The 24097-nt window shown below is 42.4% G+C and overlaps 1 protein-coding gene across 1 annotated transcript; it reads right to left on the reverse strand.

The window, feature by feature from the left end:
• Nucleotides 1-4964: 4964 nt before the first annotated feature.
• LOC135552173 (CDC42 small effector protein 1-like) lies at nucleotides 4965-23600 on the reverse strand. Its single transcript, XM_064983628.1, has 5 exons — nucleotides 23413-23600; nucleotides 14015-14325; nucleotides 9105-9209; nucleotides 7586-7657; nucleotides 4965-7034 (listed from the first exon to the last, which is right to left on the reverse strand). Exons 2-4 carry the CDS (start codon nucleotides 14195-14197, stop codon nucleotides 7589-7591), a joined length of 357 nt encoding a protein of 118 aa, XP_064839700.1. The 5' UTR covers nucleotides 14198-14325; nucleotides 23413-23600; the 3' UTR covers nucleotides 4965-7034; nucleotides 7586-7588.
• Nucleotides 23601-24097: the final 497 nt, after the last annotated feature.

Genomic DNA, 24097 nt, shown 5'->3' on the forward strand with positions numbered 1-24097 from the left:
GATGGATTATCTTGGCAAAGGTGAAATGCTCACTAATAAGGATGTAAACAAATTTGGCATGACAATATGAAACATTTCTGGGATATTTTATTTCAGCTCATGAAAGATAGGAACAAAACTTGTTGCGTTTATATTTTTGTTCACTGTAGCTGACTGCCTATGATGGAAGCATCACCTGGGGGTAATTTCATTTCATCCTTTTATTTAAATTTTTGTCCTAATAACGTAACTTTCTCAAATGTTTGTCTACCAAGAGAAAACAACATGCTTGTAAATCCCTCATCAAATCCATTGGAAGTACATCTATGGAACTTAGATTATGCTTTCTTAAAACACCAAGTTTTACCAAATTGGATTCTGGAAACGTCTGCTCAAGTAGTGACATGTGACATCCTTTAAGTAGGAAACTACTCCATGTGATCAACACGTTTATGAATAAACCCCAATGTCTCATGTTCAACTTAATTCTTGAGCCGGCACTCAATAGAACCCATTATACACTGTGACTTGTTATCCAGTACAGGAGTGAATGTGTTGTTTTTAGGAGCTCTGTTGGGTACAGTGGGAGGGTGTTTGGCCTCTACCAGCTTCCTCCCCTTCCACACAGCACTTAATAAAGGAACACAGAGGGAGTGGGGAATTTGGCCCAGATCGCAGAAGGTGAGACTGGCTGTTTGGACCCACCAGACACACAGGAAAAGGACCCTTACAGGGAGAGGAAGTGAGGTAGATGTGGGGAAACTCAATAAACAGGAACAGAGAACAGTGTATGAAGTGTGAGACTGGTGCCAGGCAGAGGTTTACAGTTAAGGAAATCAGGCTCGGCCAATCCCATATACACTATAGGAAAAGAAGTCCAAAGTTTGAGTCATTCAGGTCTTTAAAATAGGTGTTTTGAATCTAGAGATGATTTTACTGATGTTGCTACTTTCTTTACTGTGCATGCATCAAGATTTTTCAAGCCCTTGATTAGAAAATCATGATATGCTGTTCTGGGTTGTATACAGAGTAGATGGTTTGTTTGATATTGTATCTCATCATTGGCTTGTGTTTTCAATGTCCATATGTGGTATTAAGTCGCAAACACTTCTATATGATAAGTTAAATTATTAGAAAATAAGTTCATTATAATTTCTACACATTTTCTACCTGGTTTAAGTCACTTAAGTTCAGACTGGAATATTTTCCATAATAAAAATTGTATTTAATTTTTTTTTATCTCAGAAACCCACGACCCATTCAAACCTCCGAACTGCTTTAATCCCTAGTTTAATTCATTAGAATTTTATAACATCATCCATAAATACAGTTGGAGACATTACAGCATGTTCCATTAGTTGGGTTGTAAAACAGGACCTGCAGTACAGAAAGTTCAGCAGTGCCTCAGTCGTCTGATAACTACCATCAGTCATTGTGTAAGATTCATTACAGAACCACCACTACCAGTCATTATTTGGAGGCCCGATAAACAGCCCATGTTATATATTAACCAACAGCTCCAACTTCTCATGCTGAAACGCAATGAAAAGGAGCTCTTATCTTGTTCCAGGCCTGATCGGATCTGCCGGCGGCTTTTAGTGTAATCAAGAAGCACAATGGACCATAGATTTCCTTCATTCAGGCGATGTGCTTTTGCTGGGCTGTGCCAAGGACAGGCCCCATGTGTGTAGTGGTGTGTTTGCAGCCAAGCGCCAAAACTATTGGCTATGCCCAATGTTTTATATAGAAACAGCATCCATTGTTAAAGAGGAAGTAGAGTGTTGAAGGTTTAATATCCTCTAAAAAAAAAACATTGAAGAATGCCTGGTGAGAGAAGCTGAAAACCTTATGGTGAGGACAGGAGAAAAAAAAAACACTTGTAGGGTAAGTTCCGGGAGGCTCTGCTGATAGAGTATGGCACTTGCGACACCAAGGTTGTAGGTTCGAGTCCCATGGGGAATCTGGAGAGGGGGAGGGGAGGGGAGGGGGGGGGGGGGGGGGTAGTATGAAAATGTATGCAATCACTCTGGATAGGAGCGTCTGCTAAATGTAAAAAAAAATAAGTAGAAGAGGCCTGTAATTTTCATCATAGGTACACTTCAACTATGACAGACAAAATGAGAAAAAGAAAAGAACATCACATTGTAGGATTTTTTTATGAATTTATTTGCAAATTATGGTGGAAAATAAGTATTTGGTCACAAACAAGCAAGTTCTGGCTTTCACAGACCTGTAATTTCTTTAAGAGGCTCCTCTGTCCTCCATTCCTTACCTGTATTAATGGCACCTGTTTGAACTTGTTGTCAGTGTAAAAAGACCCCTTCCACAACCTCAAACAGTCACACTCCAAACTCCACTATGGCAAAGACCAAAGAGCTGTCAAAGGACACCAGAAACAAAATTGTAGACCTGCACCAGGCTGGGAAGACTGAATCTGCAATAGGTAAGCAGCTTGGTTTGAAGAAATCAACTGTGGGAGCAATTATTAGGAAATGGAAGACATACAAGACCACTGATAATCTCCCTCGATCTGGGGCTCCACGCAAGATCTCACCCCGTGGGGTCAAAATGATCACAAGAACGGTGAGCAAAAATCCCAGAACCACACAGGGGGACCTAGTGAATGACCTGCAGAAAGCTGGGACCAAAGTAACAAAGCCTACCATCAGTAACACACTACGCCGCCAGGGACTCATCCTGTAGTGCCAGACGTGTTCCCCTGCTTAAGCCAGTACATGTCCAGGCACGTCTGAAGTTTGCTCGAGAGCATTTGGATGATCCAGAAGAAGATTGGGAGAATGTCATATGTTCAGATGAACCAAAATATAACTTTTTGGTAAAAACTCAACTCGTCGTGTTTGGAGGACAGAGAATGCAGAGTTGCATCCAAAGAACACCATACCTACTGTGAAGCATGGGGGTGGAAACATCATGCTTTGGGGCTGTTTTTCTGCAAAGGGACCAGAACGACTGATCTGTGTAAAGGAAAGAATGAATGGGGCCATGTATCGTGAGATTGAGTGAAACCTCCTTCCATCAGCAAGAGCATTGAAGATGAAACGTGGCTGGGTCTTTCAGCATGACAATGATCCCAAACACACCGCCTGGGCAATGAAGGAGTGGCTTCGTAACAAGCATTTCAAGGTCCTGGAGTGGCCTAGCCAGTCTCCAGATCTCAACCCTATAGAAAATCTTTGGAGGGAGTTGAAAGTCCGTGTTGCCCAGCAACAGCCCCAAAACATCACTGCTCTAGAGGAGATCTGCATGGAGGAATGGGCCAAAATACCAGCAACAGTGTGTGAAAACCTTGAAGACTTACAGGAAACATTTGACCTCTGTCATTGCCAACAAAGGGTATATAACAAAGTATTGAGATAAACTTTTGTTATTGACCAAATACTTATTTTCCACCATAATTTGCAAATAAATTCATAAAAAAAATAATACAAATGTGATTTGTCTGTCATAGTTGAAGTGAACATATGAAAATTACAGGCCTCATATTTTTAAGTGGGAGAACTTGCACAATTGGTGGCTGACAATACTTTTTTGCCCCACTGTAAAAGGAGCAAATAAATATGATGTAATTCCGGGGAAAGTAGCACATTGAGCAAAGGGACGTATGCGGTCTACTTTTTACATTTAGTCTCAGACATTCAAAAACCTTTAACGAACATTTAACCCTATTTTGTCCGTCTTTATTAAACAAACTGGAAATAGTAAGTGATGATACTTGAAAGTAAATTAGTGGGCAGCATCAAGTTAAAAATATTTCTAGTCTGCGGAGATAAATTACAAATAGCTCACGACAACCAGCCAGTAGTTTATCGGGTCATCCTTGCCCTGTGTCAAGTTTATGCTACAGTCAGTGCAAAAGACAATAGCTTCAGTCTTTTCCCACATTGTTTACACTGAACTACACCTACCACATTTTCAGTTTTTCCATGGGCACTTTCCCCCCCTTCCCCAGTGAAGTAGGTAATGAATGTGTTATCCTGCGCTCTGCTCCATGGTTTGACTCTGGGCTGCTCACACAGATTAAAATCATTATTATGTTGTTGTTGAGATTACTGTGGTCTCAGACAGCTGCTTGTAATAAAAACACAAGATGTTGGAGGATGAGATGTGCGAAGGCTGGATGAAACCTCTCATAATAGTAAGTCTCTTCCTGCAACGTTGCAGTGTGATTTGCTCTGGCTGTTGGAAACAGGGGAACTAAAATTTGAGTCTCATTCGTCGCAGCAAGTGTAATATCAGTGATTAGTTTAGATTTTTGCTGTCAATCTGGGTCTGAAGACTAATTAAACACTTGACATGTTTGATTTCCCTGAACTCGGAAAGTATTGCTGAGCAGCTAACCGATCGCTGCAGCTGTACATAGTCCATCGGTAAATAGCCCACCCATTTTTACCTACCTCATCCCCATACTGTTTTTATTTATTTACATTTCTGCTCTTTTGCACACCAGTATCTCTACCTGTACATGACCATCTGATCATTTATCACTCCAGTGTTAATCTGCAAAACTGTAATTATTTGCCTACCTCCTCATGCCTTTTGCACACAATGTATATAGACTTACTGTGTTATTGACTTGTTAATTGTTTACTCCATGTGTAACTCTGTGTTGTCTGTTTACACTGCTATGCTTTATCTTGGCCAGGTCGCAGTTGCAAATGAGAACTTGTTTTCAACTTGACTACCTGGTTAAATAAAGGTGAAATAAAAAAATATCACCAAACTGTTAAACTGGGTATAATTAGTCTGCATATTATTCCCTAAATCAGGGGTTCCCAAACTTGGGGCTACCCTCTTTCAGAATTGGGGAACATTTATTTTTCATATGCACTGGTGTATAAATAAGAATTTGTTCTTAACCGACTTACCTAGTTAAATAAAAAAGGTAATAAATAAAATAAACCTCTGGAGGATGTGCCCCTTCAAAGTAAATGGCACTTTCAAGTAAAACAAGAAACACACATCGATACATAAAATAGACTGTATTTTCAGGAGGGAAAAAGCCCAGAAGCAGAGAAAACACACAGATTTGCAGCAGTTGAAATACTTCCTCTACTATCACACATCTGTTCACCAAAGTCCACATAGGATGACTGTGGAACACATGTGCAATTCAAACTAAAGAGGGAGACCCAGGAAAACAGTGAAACTGAAAAAAGAAAGCACGTACATTGCATCCTGGAATCTCTTCAGTCAGAGATAAATCTTAAAACAAAACTTAAAAACCCAGCTCCACAGCTGACAAAAATACGGAGGGCAGTCGTAAAACAAATAATAAAAACGACTCTCATACGGCAAGTGTTTGCCTGAACTGTAGTAGGCATGCATCTAAATGTAATATTGAATACAATGACAGCAGCGGGTCCATTTACTAGTATTGAGGCAAAATAACTTCGAAAAATAACAGAAAGCAAAATCAGCCATCACTTTCTCACTGTAGTATTATAGGCTTTGCCGTTTCCTCTAACCTGAACTGTAGATTGCCATTGAAACAGAAAGCCCATAAAGTCACTTTTCAGAATAGCTAAAAAGTGAATGAGCATGTCTCAGCTTAGACAGGCAGGGGCCAATTCTAAGACGAACACTGTGCAACAGGAGAACCAAGGCCAAGTTGCCATAGTTTATGATACATTTGAGATGTTTGCGTCATAAACCTGCTGAACTAACAGTCCAACTAGATCGTTTTTAGATAAAGGCAAACGATTAAGATTAGTTACGACATCTTACATTCAGCTTTCAAGCGCTTACAAGTGGATTGCGCAAGAAGACTCCTACCCCATACAAACTTGTTTAAAACCCCAAAAGGGGAGTCTATGGGACACGACAGAAGGTAATGAATTTCTTTTTTGTGTCTCGTACACCGGATAGGTGCAGTGTTTTACAGGGTCAGCAATCGTACAGTGCCTATGAGCAAGGCACATCGATACATTTTTCACCTCGCCTGCTCGAGTATTTGAACCAGCGACCTTTCGGTTACTTACCCCAACGCTCTAACCGCTGCTGGCTTCCTGCCAGCGCTAACCAGTGTTCAGATGTGCTGGTGTTAAAGCAGGCATGGTAAAAATTAAAATAAACTAATATATAAAGGCATAACTTTGGCAATAACACTTAAGGTAGAAGTATATATATATGAGAGGGTTCTCTATGAAAAACTTGGCGTGCGTTTGTAAGGAAGACTGAGTGACTAATGGTGGAATGTGTGTGAGAAAGACTAGAAAACTTCTAAGAATCATCCACGTGAAATGGGCAAAGTGCCAAAACATTAGCAAAGTAGGCCTACACGTGACCACTCCCACCCTGTATGTCTACAGTGCTGCTAAGACTGGATCTTAAACTGCTCCAGACAAGTAGCGGGTGGAGCCAGGGGTGATGCCACATCCTGCTTGTCAATTGAGCAACTTTGCTTCCAAAACCTAAATAACAATTTGACCACTGCACTTTAGCAATACATATGAAAAGTGCCTGCTTATCATGGCACTATAGGAAACATATGGGCTCAGTTTCCACTATTTACTACTTATAAAGGCATTATAATCATTACAGACAACACTTTTAAAAGGGCACAAATGCACACCACTTCGTGTCAAGAACAAAGAAAACTTTTGTTTGTGTTATTGAAAAAGCAGTATCACACTTGTGAGACGGTCTTGTTGGTGAAATATGAAATGTTCGGACAATCCCTTGCTTGAGACAGAGGCAAATGGGAAAATCTGTATCCGCCAGCAGCCTGAAGTGTAACAAATACCTCCTAAAAGCCCACACACAATCCCGTCCAGTCCCCAGTGCTGAGTGAGAATCCAGGGTACTTTCCCGCTTCAAGGCAAGAGTCATGTTCCATTTCAAACTGGATGATGGGGGACGAAAGGGATTCTGGGAAATGAAGGCATCTTTTTTTAAATTTATTTTTTGTGCCATTTGCGGTGGTCATTGTGGGCCTAAGTGCAATATGCAGAGTTGGTCCATGAAGGTTGGCTTGAGGCTGGGTCCGAGGAAGGGGGAAATGAGCTTACGTCGAGTCCTTGGATTGGTCCATATGTCTGAAACCGAAAACAAAACATGTCATTGGAGAGCAGTAGTTTCTGAATAAAAAGTTAAACATTGAAGATCTTCAAATACAAAAAATAAAATAAAAATCCACAGTAAGGTGTTAAAAAAAAGTTTTCCAAGAACGTAGGCTAGTAGTTCATCGTCGTCATGTGGAAGAACAAACGATAAGGAGAGCCATCCATTAATATCCCACTCATACCGCTTGACAAACAATTCCCCAGTCTAAAATAAACTAATTAAGATGAACACTTTCAGCTGGACATATTTATTTAACCCCTAAAACAGTATGTTTTTTTTTAACCTTTATTTAACTAGGCAAGTCAGTTAAGAACAAATTCTTATTTTCAATGACTGCCTAGGAACAGTGGGTGAACTGCCTGTTCAGGGGCAGAACGACAGATATGTACCTTGTCAGCTCGGGGGTTTGAACTTGCAACCTTACGGTTACTAGTCCAACGCTCTAACCACTAGGCTACCCTGCCGCCCCTATGATCTAAAGAGCGAGTATGTGTGCGCACTGGAGTATATAGACAGTACTTACTAGCTATAAGAGGCTGCTTCTGCCATTGGTGCTGGGTCCTTTGGACCTCATCTGTTCCTGGACTGACCCTGACTGCATGAGGGACAAGAGCAACATGGCAGTCATACGAACATCACTCCCTGGTAGAGTCATGTCAAATTCAGTGGAGCGTCAACCAGCAAGAGCAGAGGACATTGACAATATGACCTGTTTTCTGGTATTATGCAACAGTCTGTGTTATTAAAGATACCTTGAGTCATTCCACCTGCAGCTGGATTACACAACGAAAACTCTGGTTGCTAAGTAAGTGCCCTTCGCTCACTCACAAATGGTGTGATATGTTGATATTTCATATGCCGAATGGAAACACACTGTAGCCCTACAATCCCGAGCGGTTGATGGATACCCACCTCTAGTTTATGTGGAAATGCTAATTAACTTTGCAACATTAGAATGCGGTGCAAGAAAACTCAAAACAAACCTGTAGTCGGAATACTGACGGCGCAGAAGGAGACACAGTGTCAAGATTACACAGACAGACGTTTCGTAATGGTGTTACGTAATAATTCTGCTTCAACAAAAAAGGCAGCAGTGTTTGTATACCACACCTATTTACACTGTTCCAGCCCATTAATGGGCTTTGCATCATTATAAGGGTTAGTCATGGTTCGCAACGGAGTCACCAGCTTAGTGGAAACACAAAACGTATACGCCTCTCATTCGGCATTAAAGCTCATTAAGGTTGTCAATGCTAAGTAAACAAGACTTGATCACTGGTGAGTTGACTTGGTTTTCAGTGGGATGTCTGAGTTCCCCTTTAACAGGCACAGAAAGGAGCTCTTGTTTTAGGTTGCTGTGCTAGATGATTGGGGGAATATTTTACCAGCGTTGCAGGACACAGAGGGGGCCTTTCATTTAGCAGCCAAGGCCCTTCCAGCTGTGTCCCCTGTCACTGTCCCTTCTCTGTGTGCCCTCTGGAATCACTCCCAGGGAGGGAAGAGGGACTGGGTAATAAATAGGGTGTAGGGAACATCATGGGCATGAAGTGGTAGGGAGGGGGTCCTTTTCAGGGCCTGTGTTTCACAGGACCACTTCCGCCTCTTGCACTGACTGAGCCTTGTTCAAAAGTGAGGCTGCAGGTGGCAGGCTGGAGATGGGCCAGTTAGCCAACGAATGGGTGTGGGACAAGTGTAGCAGTTCATGTATGAAAGCAGTGTTTTTGTATTCATTTTTGTCCAAGGAATACCTCTGGACAATACTAATTCCCTGGTTTGTACCATGGTGCACTGAGATGTTTTAAGCAATATCTTCCAGACTTGATCCAAGTGTTGAAATAACAGTTTTTTAAAAATGAATTTGACCTGCAATGCAAGTATAACACAAAGACCAAATAATAGTACTCACTATGAGCATCCCAACAGCAATTGTTAGAGGTTTATCTGTCAAGATTACAGACTGACCTATCATTCTTCAAAAACACTGATTACAAAATGTGTAAAAAGGCTGGTCTTCATGAAAGTAGCTAAAACTTTATACATACCGGTGGCAAACCTTCTGCCATCTCCCCGGAGCCAATGTGTGTGAGGTGCATAAAGTTTGTGGGCTCTCCGATCATGCTGCAGTCAATCTTCCTCCTCTTCTTCTTCTGAAACAAATGCAAAACGCCAGAGGTCAGTGGCCAGTGACCTATAGTAATTCAAATATGGCTAGGCAACTGCATAGCACAGCGGCTGTGCAACCAAAAATGAAAGCGAAATTAGATTTTAATTCAGAAGATGCTCTAAAATTGCAACATAAACATGCACTTAATTGAACAATGATCAACATTTTGTCTCCAAATAAGCAGCTTATTTTATTAGAGACACAGGAGAGGAACACTTATTTGGTTATAGGTGTAAACCATGAGGTGGTCTATTGTTCATGGGATGAAATACTACAGAACAAACGGAAGTTGATGCTGGATAGTAAACAATGTCAAAAAAGCCTATACGCAAAAAACTTGCAGAAGTAGTCAAGTTGTGGATTTTTACATTTATTTTTTATTTTTTTAAATGTGATGGCTTAGAATATTAAATATATTGTTCTTGCTATGCATAAGCCATAAAAAATGAAGGCTTTTTAATTGTCCACTATATTGTTAGTTTATCATCTCCTGATGCAGGCTAGCAGATGCCATAGCCATTGACCATTTCAATGAAACATGGTGAAGCCCCAAAATTGCCCTCGCTAGAAGTCTGTGTTTCAGACATAAGGAAGTGGATGACTGCAAATGTTCTACTTTTAAACTTGGACAAAACAGAGATGCTTGTTCTAGGTCCCAAGAAACAAAGAGATATTCTGTTGAATCTGAATGGTTGTTACAGTCGTCTCAAATAAAACTGAAGGACCTTGGCGTTACTCTGGACCCTGATCTCTCTTTTGATGAACATATCAAGACTGTTTCAAGGACAGCTTTTTTCCATCTATGTAACATTGCAAAAATCAGAAACTTTGTCCAAAAATGCAGAAAAATTCATTCAAGTTTTTGTTACTTCTAGGTTAAACTACTGCAATGCTCTACTTTCCAACTACCCGGATAAAGCACTAAATAAACTTCAGTTAGTGCTAAATATGGCTGCTAGATTCCTGACGAGAACCAAATTTTTTTATCATATTACTTCAGTGCTAGCCTCCCTACATTGGCTTCCTGTTAAGGCAAGGGCTGATTTCAAGGTTTTACTGCTAACCTACAAAGCATTACATGGGCTTGCTCCTACCCATCTCTCGGATTTGGTCCTGCGTACATACCTACACGTACGCTACAGTCACAAGACGCAGGCCTCCTAATTGTCCCTAGAATTTCTAAGCAAACAGCTGGAGTCTTTCTCCTACAGAGCTCAATTTTTATGGAATGATCTGCCTACCCATGTGAGAGACGCAGACTCGGTCTCAACCTTTAAGTCTTTACTGAAGACTCATCTCTTCATATGATTGAGTGTAGTCTGGCCCAGGAGTATGAAGGTGAACGGAAAGGCTCTGGAGCAACGAACCACCCTTGCAGTCTCTGCCTGGCCGGTTCCCCTCTTTCCACTGGGATTCTCTGCCTCTAACCCTATTACAGTGGCTGAGTCACTGGATTACTGGTGCTCTTTCATGCCGTCCCTAGGAGGGGTGCGTCACTTGAGTGGGTTGAGTCACTGATGTGATCTTCCCATCTGGGTTGGCGCCCCCCCTTGGGTTGTGCCGTGGTGGAGATCTTTGTGGGCTATACTCGGCCTTGTCTCAGGATGGTAAGTTGGTGGTTGACGATATCCCTCTAGTGGTGTGGGGACTGTGCTTTGGCAAAGTGGGTGGGGTTATATCCTTCCTGTTTGGCCCTGTCCATAGGTATCATCGGATGGGGCCACAGTGTCTCCTGACCCCTCTTGTCTCAGCCTCCAGTATTTATCCTGCAGTAGTTTTTGTCGGGGGCTAGGGTCAGTTTGTTATATCTGGAGTACTTCTCCTGTCTTATCCGGTGTCCTGTGTGAATTTAAGTATGCTCTCTCTAATTCTCTCTTTCTTTCTCTCTCTCGGATGACCTGAGCCCTAGGACCATGCCTCAGGACTACCTGGCATGATGACTCCTTGCTGTCCCCAGTCCACCTGGCCATGCTGCTGCTCCAGGTTCAGCTGTTCTGCCTGTGGCTATGGAAACCTGACCTGTTCACCGGACGTGCTACCTGTCACAGACCTGCAGTTTTCAACTCTCTAGAGACAGCAGGAGTGGTAGAGATACTCTTAATGATCAGCTATGAAAAGCCAACTGACATTTACTCCTGAGGTGCTGACTTGCTGCACCCTCGACAACTACTGTGATTATTATTATTTGACCATGCTGGTCATTTATGGACATTTGAACATCTTGGCCATGTTCTGTTATAATCTCCACCTGGCATAGCCAGAAGAGGACTGGCCACCCCTCATAGCCTGGTTCCTCTAGGTTTCTTCCTAGGTTTTGGCCTTCCTAGCCACCGTGCTTCTACACCTGCATTACTTGCTGTTTGGGGTTTTAGGCTGGGTTTCTGTACAGCACATTGCGATAATCAGCCGATGTACAAAGGGCTATATAAATACATTTGATTTGACCAGGATATAGACCTTTAGCCATTTTAAGTGTTACATAAGCAACCTTGACCGATGTTTACAAACATGCTGCTGACCAAACGTTGAACCATGTATCCTATGAGCTAGTCATGTAACAAAGACAAGGTAGACCACTGTGTGCGTGTGTCTTTTCTTCTTGACGTCATCTTGAATTCAGAGGATCTGTTGGAGCATGCCTACATACCCAATGAATCAGGCCTCTTACCGACCATTCTTGTTGTAAGATTGGCATGACAGAGGAAAGCAGTCATTCCCACAGACTCGGAAAGACAACCTCATGACCATTTCAGCAGGCATATTGAATCAGTGAACACCTAGCAACGTAAGATGTCAGGAATTGAACTCAAACAACACATGCGACCAAATAAGGTAACCCTATACTTTTCTTGGCTCTACTGACATTCTTCGACGATCAAGTAGGAGCCTCTCTGTGTAGACCAACTTCCGAGTATCAATACGGCAATCGATTAAAACTTAAAACACTTTAATCCAAACAGCCCTTGAAAACATTAAAAAAGGCATACCAAACCTAACCAAATGCACAGCTGGTTGGCATCCACTCAAGTGGCAGCCATGAGTCATACCAAACTCAGAAATAAGCCCACACTACAACGTTGCATAACGGGGGATAGGCTATCCAGTGGCTGATTGATGGAAGGTCTAGCTAATTGGTCAGCTGTGTGTGCTGCAAAAGAGAAACCGTCGCTTAGCAACTTATTTTAGGAGAGGCCTTCAGTATGTGTAATAGCAACCATTTGGTGTCAGAAACCCTTTGACATAGCCTGTGCTTAGAAAAGTGGGTAGCAATTACATGACTGACATACAGGAAGTTAGGCAGACCCAAACTACCAACATCTCATGAAAGCGTCAGTAAGAAGGGTCTCAATGCAGTAATATTAAAACAAAAATGACATGCCACACAAGCCCCTTTCCTCTCGAAACAGTTCCACCATGTAAACCCCTGCATGTATTTATATAACGTGGCGTAACTGTACAGTCCTCCCTCAACAATAGAACAAACACAGGCCCTAAAAATAAATAAGAAAAGAGGAAGGGAAAAAGCCATCCCACGGGATAGTGCCCCAGTCCCCTTCCTCTCTCCTGGGCCCAGTCCCCTTCCTCTCTCCTGGGCCCAGTCCCCTTCCTCTCTCCTGGGCCCAGTCCCCTTCCTCTCTCCTGGGCCCCCGGGGTCATTGTTGACGAGTGGGAACGGATGAACACAACCCGCCGTTACGCAACTCTCCCTGCAAAACCCAGGCCAGGAAAGGGTGCCGCCCTGAGGTCAAGGGTCAGCGGTCGCTTCTGGAGCGTTAAAGGGAAGTTCTTCCACTCTCCGGCGACACACTGATATGTTCGGTCATCAAAAAGGACCTCTATTCACCCCTGTAATGCTGGCCAGGATTCCATGAAATGCTTTGCTTTGAAACACCTGATGACACTAAGCTACTCTAGGTCCAGGCATTATAGTTCCCTGGACAGATCGATTCAATCGTTAGCGTCATTAAATCAACATCAGACTAGAATGTAAGAGAGTAAGGACATGTTTTCAATACAGTCCGTCCCAATATTGTGATGCCTACATTACTGATGAACACAACTATGCACGGCCAAAGTTATAAACATGGGTCACATGTTCAGTGAATATTAATGACTGGCATTCACCCTAGGTTTAGTGCGCGTGAAATAACAAATCAAAAGATGGCACTCAAGATATCGCTCATGATGTGGATGCCTCTAAACGGCAAGCTATAAAACCCCCGTTTAAAGATATCAGCCTGTAAGCGAATGCAGATGGAGTCTGAAAAACACCATAAATACGTTGGCCTTTGCCAACAGATTTATTGGACTTTGATGCATTTAAAAAAAGGGTCCCCCGTAACATCTTGGCGTAAAAAAAAATAATGGGTAGATAGATTGTTGGGGAGTGTTTAACTTTTGGCTGTTCTAAGCATGCATTTCGGACTCCCTTGATTGGGCCTCTGTACATACCAATAAAAATCTGATAACTTTGTGTTGAATGCAACAGCCAAAAACACTAAGTTCTTGTGTGTGGTCAGAGTAAGCATGCTTGGCTGCCTGGGATGCCCAAACCTTGCCTTTGGCTACAAGATTAGCCAGGGACCTCTAACAACCTCTGTGGAACTTGGCGAGAGGGTTGAATAGAATTGGCCAGGATCTAATATAGCGCAAGCTTGGGGAGTAAACTTCATTGTCAAATACATCTATTAGATGAGGAATTTGGTGAAACCTGACAAAGAACGTTAGAGTAGTGGGCATTTTATACCTCTACATGAGTAAATTAAAGGGCAGCTGGCCCAAACTCACTGGTGGGGGTTTGGCCACCACGCAGCAGCCCATCTTGTGCCAGAACTCGCTCATTCCTGGGCTCCGCCGGTTCTGTCGGTGCAGCGCCCTGCTCTCTGTCGCCGCCCTGCAGGCTGGTGAAGACAGGTAGCCTCTGTGACCCTCGATCTTGGGATAGTCCTGATGCATCCAGATCCCTTGCATCAGATAGCCAAAGTTGATCAATCCCCAAAACCACCGCCCCCAAAGGTCAGGTACTGATTCGCTCAAGCCTCCCGGCGTCCTGATCCTTCTTCGGGTATCCAGTCAGATTAAAGTCCGCAGGGTTTAATCTGTTGAGACAGGAGTTTATTAAAAAAATAATAGCCAATATAATGTGAACATGGTCCTACTAGTTCATTTCATTTTTAGCCAACATATCACTGCAAGCCTAACCTCCTAAGGTGGTAGCATATCAAATGTATTTATAAAGCCCTTCTTACGTCAGCTGATGTCACAAAGTGCTGTACAGAAACCCAGCCTAAAACCCCAAACAGCAAGCAATGCAGGTGTAGCAGCGTACTTCTTACTGGATTCTACCCAAACCAGCATCTGGTCTAGAACAGTGTTTAGCTCGCACCATTTTAAAATGATGCAATTCTTCGTGAGTAAGTCTGCTTCATGAGTGCCAAATTGTGCCGATGACGACACATTAACTCACATTGCCCCGGTTCCACAGTTCTAAGACTCAAGGGTTTGTGGTCTGACCACAGACCCCCCCCCCCCCCGTCTTCTGTTCCAAGTTCCGACATAACGGAAGGTTTGATCAGAGACTGATGTATAACACGTCTAAACATACAGCTTTACAAAACAAGGTGACAAGCACATTAGACATGAGAAAGACATACCGAGGGTGAAAAAAACATTTGCAAAGAGTAAGGACCAGTTGTCCTCGTAAGGACCGAAGCATCCGCCTTTCGCCTCTAGGTTGTTCCCATCTCGTCCCAGTTCTGGCCTTGCTGAGTCACATGAAGAAGCCTAAATGATAAACACTGTGGAGCACCATCTCCGAAGCCATTTATATGACCTCTTTTGCAGTGTGAAAGAAAGTTCTGCCAAAACCATTATTGCCTTCATAAAAGTTTGGTTTATACTACTTAGTGTCGTCTTTGGTTTATCGCCATGCTTAAGGTGGTCACTGATGAGCTGTTAAGGCAAATTAGAGCTGCGGCTTTCTGGCATTTTTATTAGGATCCCCATTATCTGTTGCGAAAGCAGCAGCTACTCTTCCTAAAAGGTCCACACAAAACATAATACAGAACATTAGACTAGAACAGAACTACAAATAAAACTTTTTTTTTTTTTTAAAAACAGCACACAGCCTACATCAACACATAAAAAAAAAAATCTAGGTCAAATAGGGGAGAGGAGCAGCGCCATGGTTACCGCCTGCTCCAAGGACTCTGCTTCTACAGGTTGTTTTCCACTACTGTGCTTGGACTTTAGTTTACTTTGGGCCCGCTGCCGATCGTTTGATTAAACTTTTCATAATGACATGGCTCTCCTCCAGCTCCGCTTTATCGTGCCCAGAGGCTGTGTGAGGAAACTGTTTAGGAATGTGTGTGTGTGGTGGAGAGTCTCTCTCACACACACACCTTTTCACAAGAACAAGGTCAAACCTATGCTCTCTCAAACCCGATACAAAAATACTGGAGCAATAACCTCCTTAAGACATTAGAATTAGCACAGTTCTGGAAAAATTAGCACAAAGCGGTTGTTTTCCAGAACTAAGTAAGAGTAAACCTAAGGCACCACACAGAGTGGGTCACTTGATAGCACACGCACATTGCTGCCATTTGGGCATCACAGCGGTTTTAACAGGTAAGCTACTAGCCTGACACACTCACTTATAGGCTTTTTAGTTAACAGTCATCCGGGCAGTCCGAGAGCTAGTCGACTGGTGCACAGTAAAGGCATCAGGGTTGTAAGACGGGCTGGTCAGTGGGTGTAGAGACTGTTCTCAGGCCCCATGGCTTATTGGGATGAAGTGTGAAGTCTGTACACAGACTTATGACGACATAAAGGGTGTGGATGGACGGCAAGGCAGGCAGGCTGGCACAAGTCAAATAGGACACAGGCGTCTGTAGAGTTGAGCCACTGGCCGAACCAGCCTTGCACGGGAAAAGTCTGGGTCTAATTTCTCTCCGCGTTGACCTCTTACGGTTTCACCCCAGAGCAAGTACACTTTAAAAAGGGATTATGGTGAGGACACACAGCATGGTGAGAACACAGTACTCGGAAAGAGGGATAGAACTGTGAACTGTCTATAGGACAGCACTGGTACACTATTTAGAGGAGAGTAACCTCATGACCAAGTTTCCCATGATTCATAGCACCAAAAGAAGAACAGAGGGTGGGGGTAGGGACAGACTTGGGGCAGTTGAAATACTTGTCTGGTGAGGTAAGGATTAACGGAAACTCTCGCTTTGGGCTCATCTGGTCTCTGACGGCATGCTCATCATCATCTTGTATAAATAAACCGGCTTTCCAGAGACTTGGGGCAGTCTCTCTCTAATTTGAGGTTTCCCCTGAAGAGCAACGAATGATGAGCAAAAACGAACCCTCTTCAGAAGAGTGACAGTCCAGTTCTGTTGAATTACTACTGGAGACTCATCCGTTGAAGTGCTGGAGAGACCTTGATAAGATGGTGCTATATTTTGCATATCTTCATAGGCCACAGCTGTTTATTTGTTCAACTACTACAGGCTACCCTGTGGGAACAGGGAAGAATCCTTCTGGTTCCCCAACTAGGATTTTTCCCCCACCCAACTTTGTCTCATCATTAAATGGGCCACGTGGTTCCTCAGACGGTACAAAAATGGTTGACAGTTTAATAGTTCTTCACCCTGTCAGGATCCCTTGAGACAACATCACATCTCTGTGCCAAAACCATCCAGCAACCTTCTATGGATGCATGTGTATCTTTGCATTGACAGAGTGAGAACTCAGAAGTGTTTATATTGCCAACACAAATAATGGAATCCTCCTGCCCTCACTCACTGGACTCCTGTGTCAGTCCAGATTTCACATGATCCTCAGTGCTGCTGAGGCTTCCCTGTTATCTGTGCTGAACGGGCAGAAAAGCCAAAACAAGAAGGTTGACAAAGAAGCAATGTGAGACGAACCTTATTAAAATGACAAAGCAAACACCACAATGTAGCTACAGTAGCAGACAGCATGTGATGCATGAGTCCAATTGTCGAGTATGTCACCTAACCCAGCTTTTTTGTCTTGGGGGGGGCTTATTCAAATTTATCTTCAAAAAAAGTGTTTTTTTAATACAAGGCATCAACTTGACCAGTCTAAAGCAGTTAGCAATACTTATTGTCTCAACGTGGGTTTGTTCATTTCATATCCCCGTGGATAGACTGACAGTGACGATACTTCCTGCTAACTCACCAAACACTGACGTGGCTAATAAATTCCATAAGACATGCTAACAGACATCCCTGTAAGATGTGTGGCAAAACACATTTCATTGCAGCTCTCTTTTCCAAATGGGCAGAATGAACAGCACGTGTGTATAATAACATCAACGGCTACGATCATAGAGCTTGTATTTGAAAGAGATAATGGCTACAACTTACTGGGATTTATGAATTGAGAAGCAACAGACAAGAGCAGAGATATTGATGAAAATGACATTCGACCCGGACTAAAGACAAGCTCACAGATGCTCATACAACACACCAAAGGCAACAAAAAAAAACACACACAAAAAAAAAACTTTACACAGAAGTCTCCCTGTTGACATGGGCTCATAATGCCAAGCTCTGTTCCCTCAAAAAGGATAAGGTGCCAGGTCACACTATAGACATTAAAGACAACGCCTCTGGCCTAGACGAGTAGGGAGTAACCTAGCGTGATGACCAACTAATAGAGCCAGATCTAACAGCATTATATGTGAGCTAGAAAAGATACAATTGGAACCTTAGGATTCGTACACTGGTTGTGATCCTCACATCTCAAAATCATTCAATGAGATCTTTCAGCAACAACAATGTTGAGATTAAGATGTTCTGATACCCTTGTTGGATGTTTTAACGAGGCAATCTGCAGTCGAAACAATAAACAAAGCGTTTCACCGCCACGGTTTCTGTAAAAGGAGGAGTTATGGGGCTGAAGAAGTGTAACCACTCAAATTCATACGCGTAGCATCCATGACATCAACATTATAGTTTTAGCTGTGTTTAAAAAATAAATAAAAAACACTATACAGCATGTGTTTACATTTACTTAGTTTACAAACATTGGAGTAAAACAAGCTTACATTTTGGGTTCTAATGCAGTACAATAGTTGAACTAAGCTCATGAGATATTTAGAAGTTACATTCCTCAAGAATCAAATGGGTACATATCCATAAATGTATGTAGCAACTGCAGAATGCCCCCTCAATGGTCAGTTATTCAATGACATGCTCAATAGTTACACCACCTATCCTATAAGCGTGTGCAAATGCAATAGAGACCTGCAAGCTACCAACCTACCAACTGGGTGGAATATTGGATGTGGGTCAGTGGCTCACTGTCAAAAGGCGAGAGGAAAGGGAGAGGAGTGGTCTCGAATGGAGGAATTACAATGAGGCCTTTTCATGGGATCTGGTTAAAAAAATATATATACTTTACAACTGGTTAATGGCACATTTAAAAATTGCAGACATCAGTTTAAGCAACAGCTTGAGGACAACATGGATCTTTCATGGAATCCAATGCACTGCCATCCACGATCTGATGACTGGTTCTGGTGTTTAGAATTGTATTGGAACTGAGGTCTTTAGAACGGTTGCTTTAAAATCGAGAAAAGCATCAGTGTAGTGATTCCTGCTTGGCACTAGATGAAAAGCAGGTAGCAGCTACATTAATATAATTGGTGAAGATAGGTCTCTTCAAAATCAAGTTATTCAGGTCTGAAAGAGGTCGTGTCCATTTTCCACATCAGCTGTTGTGTGCAACTACGCATCAATCCCAAATTAAAATGGGGAAGAGAACCATGAGCCCATAACAGGAGTATACATAGAGTCCTGGCCTCCCAGAATGACTTACTGGTAGGCTTAATGAAATAGGTCTCCAAAGTGACTCTTCTCATGAAAGATTAAGTATGGTCAATATATACATAGACCTATTGCTTACAGTATAGGAACCTCCCTTTACCCCCACTACTTAGGTCACTAATGTGACAGTGTACACTGGGGTGTCCTTTTAAAGAAAGGAATGAATAAAGATTAAAGTTGCTCCTATCTGCAACAAGTACAAAGTCAAACGTACAGGAAAGGACGCAGTTAATGTCACAATGGGATTCGACACTTCCATGACTCAATACAGCTAGTTTGACATTTCCTGCTATCTTTATCGGAATTATCAACCCCCCCTGCGTGTCACGGGTCATAGGTTACTCCAGAGTTCCACACTAGCAGGGGGGTAAAGTACACTCCCCACACACCAGGCTCAGCTGCTGAGTGGCTGTTCTAACCACCTCAGACATGAACTGAAAACACTAACAAACTAAAAGATAGAATTCCCCTGACCCTGCACACATACAGTACCAGTCAAAGGTTTGGACACACCCACTCATTCAAGGGTTTTTCTTTAAAACTATGAAATAGCATTTATGGAATCATGTAGCAACCCAAAAAAAAATTGTTCAAATTAGATAACTTCACTGTTGAAGCTAGGAACACAAGCATTTCGCTACACCCGCGATAACATGTGCTAAATATGTGTATGCGACCGATAAAATTTGATTTGATATTCAACCCCCTCCTGTATCAAAGTCCCTGCTGCCTCAATTTAATTATTTTTAATTTATTTTTCGTTTAACCCTTGGCCTACAATGCTCACGCCACTGCAGAAATCAAATGAATCTAATTTACCACCCAACCCTAAGGTAAACTAGAGATCTGAGAAATAGTCAAACGGCGAGAATATACATGGCTTGATGAAGAGATTTTACAGGATGAGATGGGTTTCTCATATTGGCACGATGCGTAGGGTGTTTACCTTTCACTCCAGCAACCCAGGTTGGCTTCCTTGCCCTGGCGTTGCTACATTGGTGTCAGAAATGGGATGGCGGCTGTGAGGCCATCAAAACGCACGGCCCAGACTTGTGAGTATTTGAAGCACGGGGGGGAATGGGGGGGGGGGGGAGCCTACAGTGTTGCCTGAAATTTTATGAATGCCCATCTGTGGTAAGACTTCCGGTCTGGACAGAACCGAGAATAGCCATCCAAAATATGTTGGCTCGTGCTTACTGGGGTGTAGCCTGCCATGTCGCTGGCAATGGAATTTTATGAATGCCCATCCATGTGGTAGGTCCACCATTTGTGAAACAGGCCGTTGCATTGGCTTTATTAGTCCTGATTCCTGTGACTAATCAATTTAGCTGTTCAAGTACTGAATACAGGGTTTCTATACAGCACAGATATATTTAGATTTATGACATATCCTAATTCTGCTACATGATTTATGACAAATAAAAAATTGACAGGACATTGGTGGAACGCCACAGGGATGAGTCTAAAACAGCACCCTGGAGAGGCACGCTGGGAATGGACAAGTAAAATATTTTGTGCCCTTGCCTTTGACAAAGTGGGCACTGCTTCTCACATGGCGGCATCAACGCTCACCTAAAAAGCTCTTATGCTACTGGTTGAGGGAAATTGCCACTGTTTCAGGGCACAATTATGTGAAGTTATGTGTTGTTGTTGGTGGTGCGTCTTGGTCAGTTTAGCTCAGAAAATGCCACCCTTATCAATCTGCCAACATAGGTAATGAGCGGGCCGGCCGTGGTGTATGGGGTTTTGTTTCCATGCCAGAGACCAGGTTTGGCTACAATATTATCAAGCTGAAGACCTCAACAGTGAGGTTGGACCACACAGTATTGAAGAGGAGCCAAACCCATCCCTGACCAATGGGCTTTCCCATAGAGGAGTAGCAACAGTGAGGGAGTACGAGACCATTTACAGTCTCATCCCAAAACTATGCCCTCCTGAAAATAGACCACAATGGCTTACTTTACCCAATGCAGTCAACTGACTGAGCCACTGTCGCCAGCCTGACTTCCCTGGATGTTTTAGACCTCTAATTTGGAACTGACAAAAAATAAGAAATCTTGTCATAAACAGGCTATGTAATTTGTCTAGCCCTCTCATCTCTTAGAGGAAATGCATAGTCAGTGTCTTGAGGGAACATATTGTTACTACTTTAATGTTTTTTTTAAATGTACACTAAAAAATAAACACATGTAAAGTGTTTGGCCCATGTTTCTTGAACGGAAATAAAAGATCTCAGAAATGTACCATACGCACAAAAATTGTATTTCTCTAAAATGTTGTGCACAAATTTGTTTAAATCCCTGTTTGTGAGCATTTCTCCTATGCCAAGATAATAAATCCACCTAATAGGTGGCATATCAAGAAGCTGATTAAACAGCATGATCATCACACAGGTGCACCTTGTGCTGGGAACAAAAGGCCACTAAAATGTGCCGTTTTGTCACACAACGGCACAGATGTTGAGGGAGCATGCAATTGGCATGCCGACTGCAGGAATGTTCACCAGAGCGGTTTTCTGATGTCAACGTTGTGAACAGTGTGCCCCAGGTGGCGGTGGGGTTATGGTATGTGCAGGCATAAGATACGGAAAACGAACACAATGTAATTTTATTGATGTCAATTTGAATGCACAGCGATACCACTGCGAGATCCTGAGGCCCATTGTCGTGCCTTTCATCCGCCACCATCCCCTCATGTTTCAGCATGATAATGCACAGCCCCATGTTGCAAGCATCTGTACACAACTCTTGGAAGCTGAAAAAGTCCCAGTTCTTCCATGGCATGCATACACACCAGACATGTCACCCATTAAGCATGTTTGTAGATGAGTGGGACAACCTTCCACAGGCCACTATCAACAGCCTGATCAAGTCTATGCGAAGGAGATATGTGGTGCCCACAATCAACAGCCTGATCAAGTCTATGCGAAGGAGATATGTGGTGCCGCATGAGGTGGTTTCACTAGATAGTGACTGGTTCTACTCGCCTACTTTTTTTTTTACATTTTGGCATCTGTAACCAACATACGCCGTTCTGCATTCCCAGTCATGTGAAATCCATAGATTTGGGCATAATGAGTTTATTTCAAGTGACCGAAATCCTTATATGAACTGTAACTCAGTCAAATCTTGAAATTGTTGCATGTTGCGTTTATATTTTTGTTCAGTATAAACATAACATTTCAATGAAAACTGATAAAGAGAGGGCTTGAATTATTCCAGTCATTGGATGAAGACATCTTCTGTATGGGGGAGTTTTGTTAAGAGTCCTGACGCTGGGTATGAACAGTATCACGCATCCCTTGCGTTACTATTTTGGAAGGATAATGACTTCATCTTTCATATCGGCTATAAATCATTTGTAAAAAAACAAAAAAAAAACATGTTCAATTAAGAAAACTTTACAGGGTTTGCGTTCCCACATGCCCATGTTTACAGAAGACAGGTCCCTCTATCTAGCATGCTCCGAACACCTGTTTGTAACGCCGGGTTTTTCCCCCAAACATGGTCCCTGGGGGGCCCCCATAGTGCACGTTTTGGTTTTTGCCCTAGGACTATACAGCTGATTCAAATATCAACAAGCTTTTGAGTCAGCTGTGTTGTTACAGCAAAAAGTTTGAGAAACGCTGGTGTAACTCTTGACAAATACTGTCTGTTGAAACCTTAGCCGGTTAAAAACACTGTATATGTTGCATTTGTGAAATTATCTTGGCGTTATATGAAAGTAAAGGGCTTCATGTTTCTAGAACCGTATCACAGTTTAAAATAGATTCACTTTAGATTGAGTTTGGCTGCTAGATTACCTCAAAATAAATGCATATCCTTTCGACCTTAAGGAGTAACGGTAGACACTTGGGCTAGCGGACTAAACTCCGGTTTATGAAGTCTCTGCACTTCAACACGGAGTTTAGTCCGCTAATCTTGGGCAAGAACTACTCACACAAGTGTTTGATTTACACCTGACAGATCATACTCCAGCCAAGCTATTTCCAAGGGAATAGCCACAAAATACACTACATAGCCAACCTTTATGTAGCTCGATGGGCTAAGCATTATTTAACCAAATAGTAATGACTTCGAGTTTGATCGAATCTGGTCGTTTCCTTTAAAAGCATAAAACGTTCAAATGAATCAATGTTGAAAGTGTCAAAGTGCAAGGATATTTTGATTCTAGGCAACGTAACACATTTGTCTCTGGGTTTGGCCAACTCTAAGCCTTCTCAGTAAGAGAAACATTGTAACAATGACCACGTACCCCCTTTCATTTCCAGAATTCGCTAGTAGGCTAGCCTACATGAAGAACAAAGTCACAATAGCGGCACTGACTTACCTCCGTTCTTAAATGTACCCAAACAATGTCGATATCCAGTAGCAAAAGTATTCGCTGAATGCCCTTTCAAACACCAACGTATAGCACCAAACACACTTATGCTGATTCTCGTTTTTTTGAGGTGTGGTTCTAAGTTGTTCAATCAGGAAATTGAAATGTTTTAAAATGTTTTTTCAAAAGCTTATTTTTACCGGTAAAGTCAAACAGCACCCCTTATGGACATAGACACCATTTGAAATGCGATTAATTCAACTTCGCGTCATCATAAAGTCAACACTGCCACCTACAGGGAAATTGCAGATATAGACCTAATCTTAGTACGCAATCCAAGTTTCAAATTTAAATGTCACATGCACAGTGAAATGCCTTTCTTGCAAACTCAAAACCCAACAATGCAAAAGCAGTGTATTACTAGAAGAATAAAAACACGAGAAATAAGAACATGAAATACACAATTACATAAGTAAGAATACTATATACAGGAAATATTTTTAAAACGTCAGATCCAATACCATATTGACATGTATAGGGATACTGGAGTGATGGATGTAGATATTCATAGAGGTAAGGGGACTAGGCAACTGGATATAAGATAAACAGAGTTGCAGCAGCTTGCATGTGAGTGGGTGTTTAGAGTCAGTATAAATGTATGTGCATATTATGTGTGAATAAGCAAATGGAGTGA

Source organism: Oncorhynchus masou, chromosome 13 (genome assembly GCF_036934945.1).
Source record: "Oncorhynchus masou masou isolate Uvic2021 chromosome 13, UVic_Omas_1.1, whole genome shotgun sequence".
NCBI lineage: Eukaryota > Metazoa > Chordata > Actinopteri > Salmoniformes > Salmonidae > Oncorhynchus > Oncorhynchus masou.

Excerpts from the sequence above, each read along its gene's own strand:
- LOC135552173 (XM_064983628.1), bottom strand. The coding sequence starts at position 14,197 with ATGCAAGGGATCTGGATGCATCAGGACTATCCCAAGATCGAGGGTCAC. Across the intron at positions 9,210-14,014 it reads TGGTGGCCAAACCCCCACCA|AAGAAGAAGAGGAGGAAGAT; the intron begins GTGAGTTTGGGC and ends CATTTGTTTCAG. Across the intron at positions 7,658-9,104 it reads TGGCAGAAGGTTTGCCACCG|TCAGGGTCAGTCCAGGAACA; the intron begins GTATGTATAAAG and ends TCCCTCATGCAG.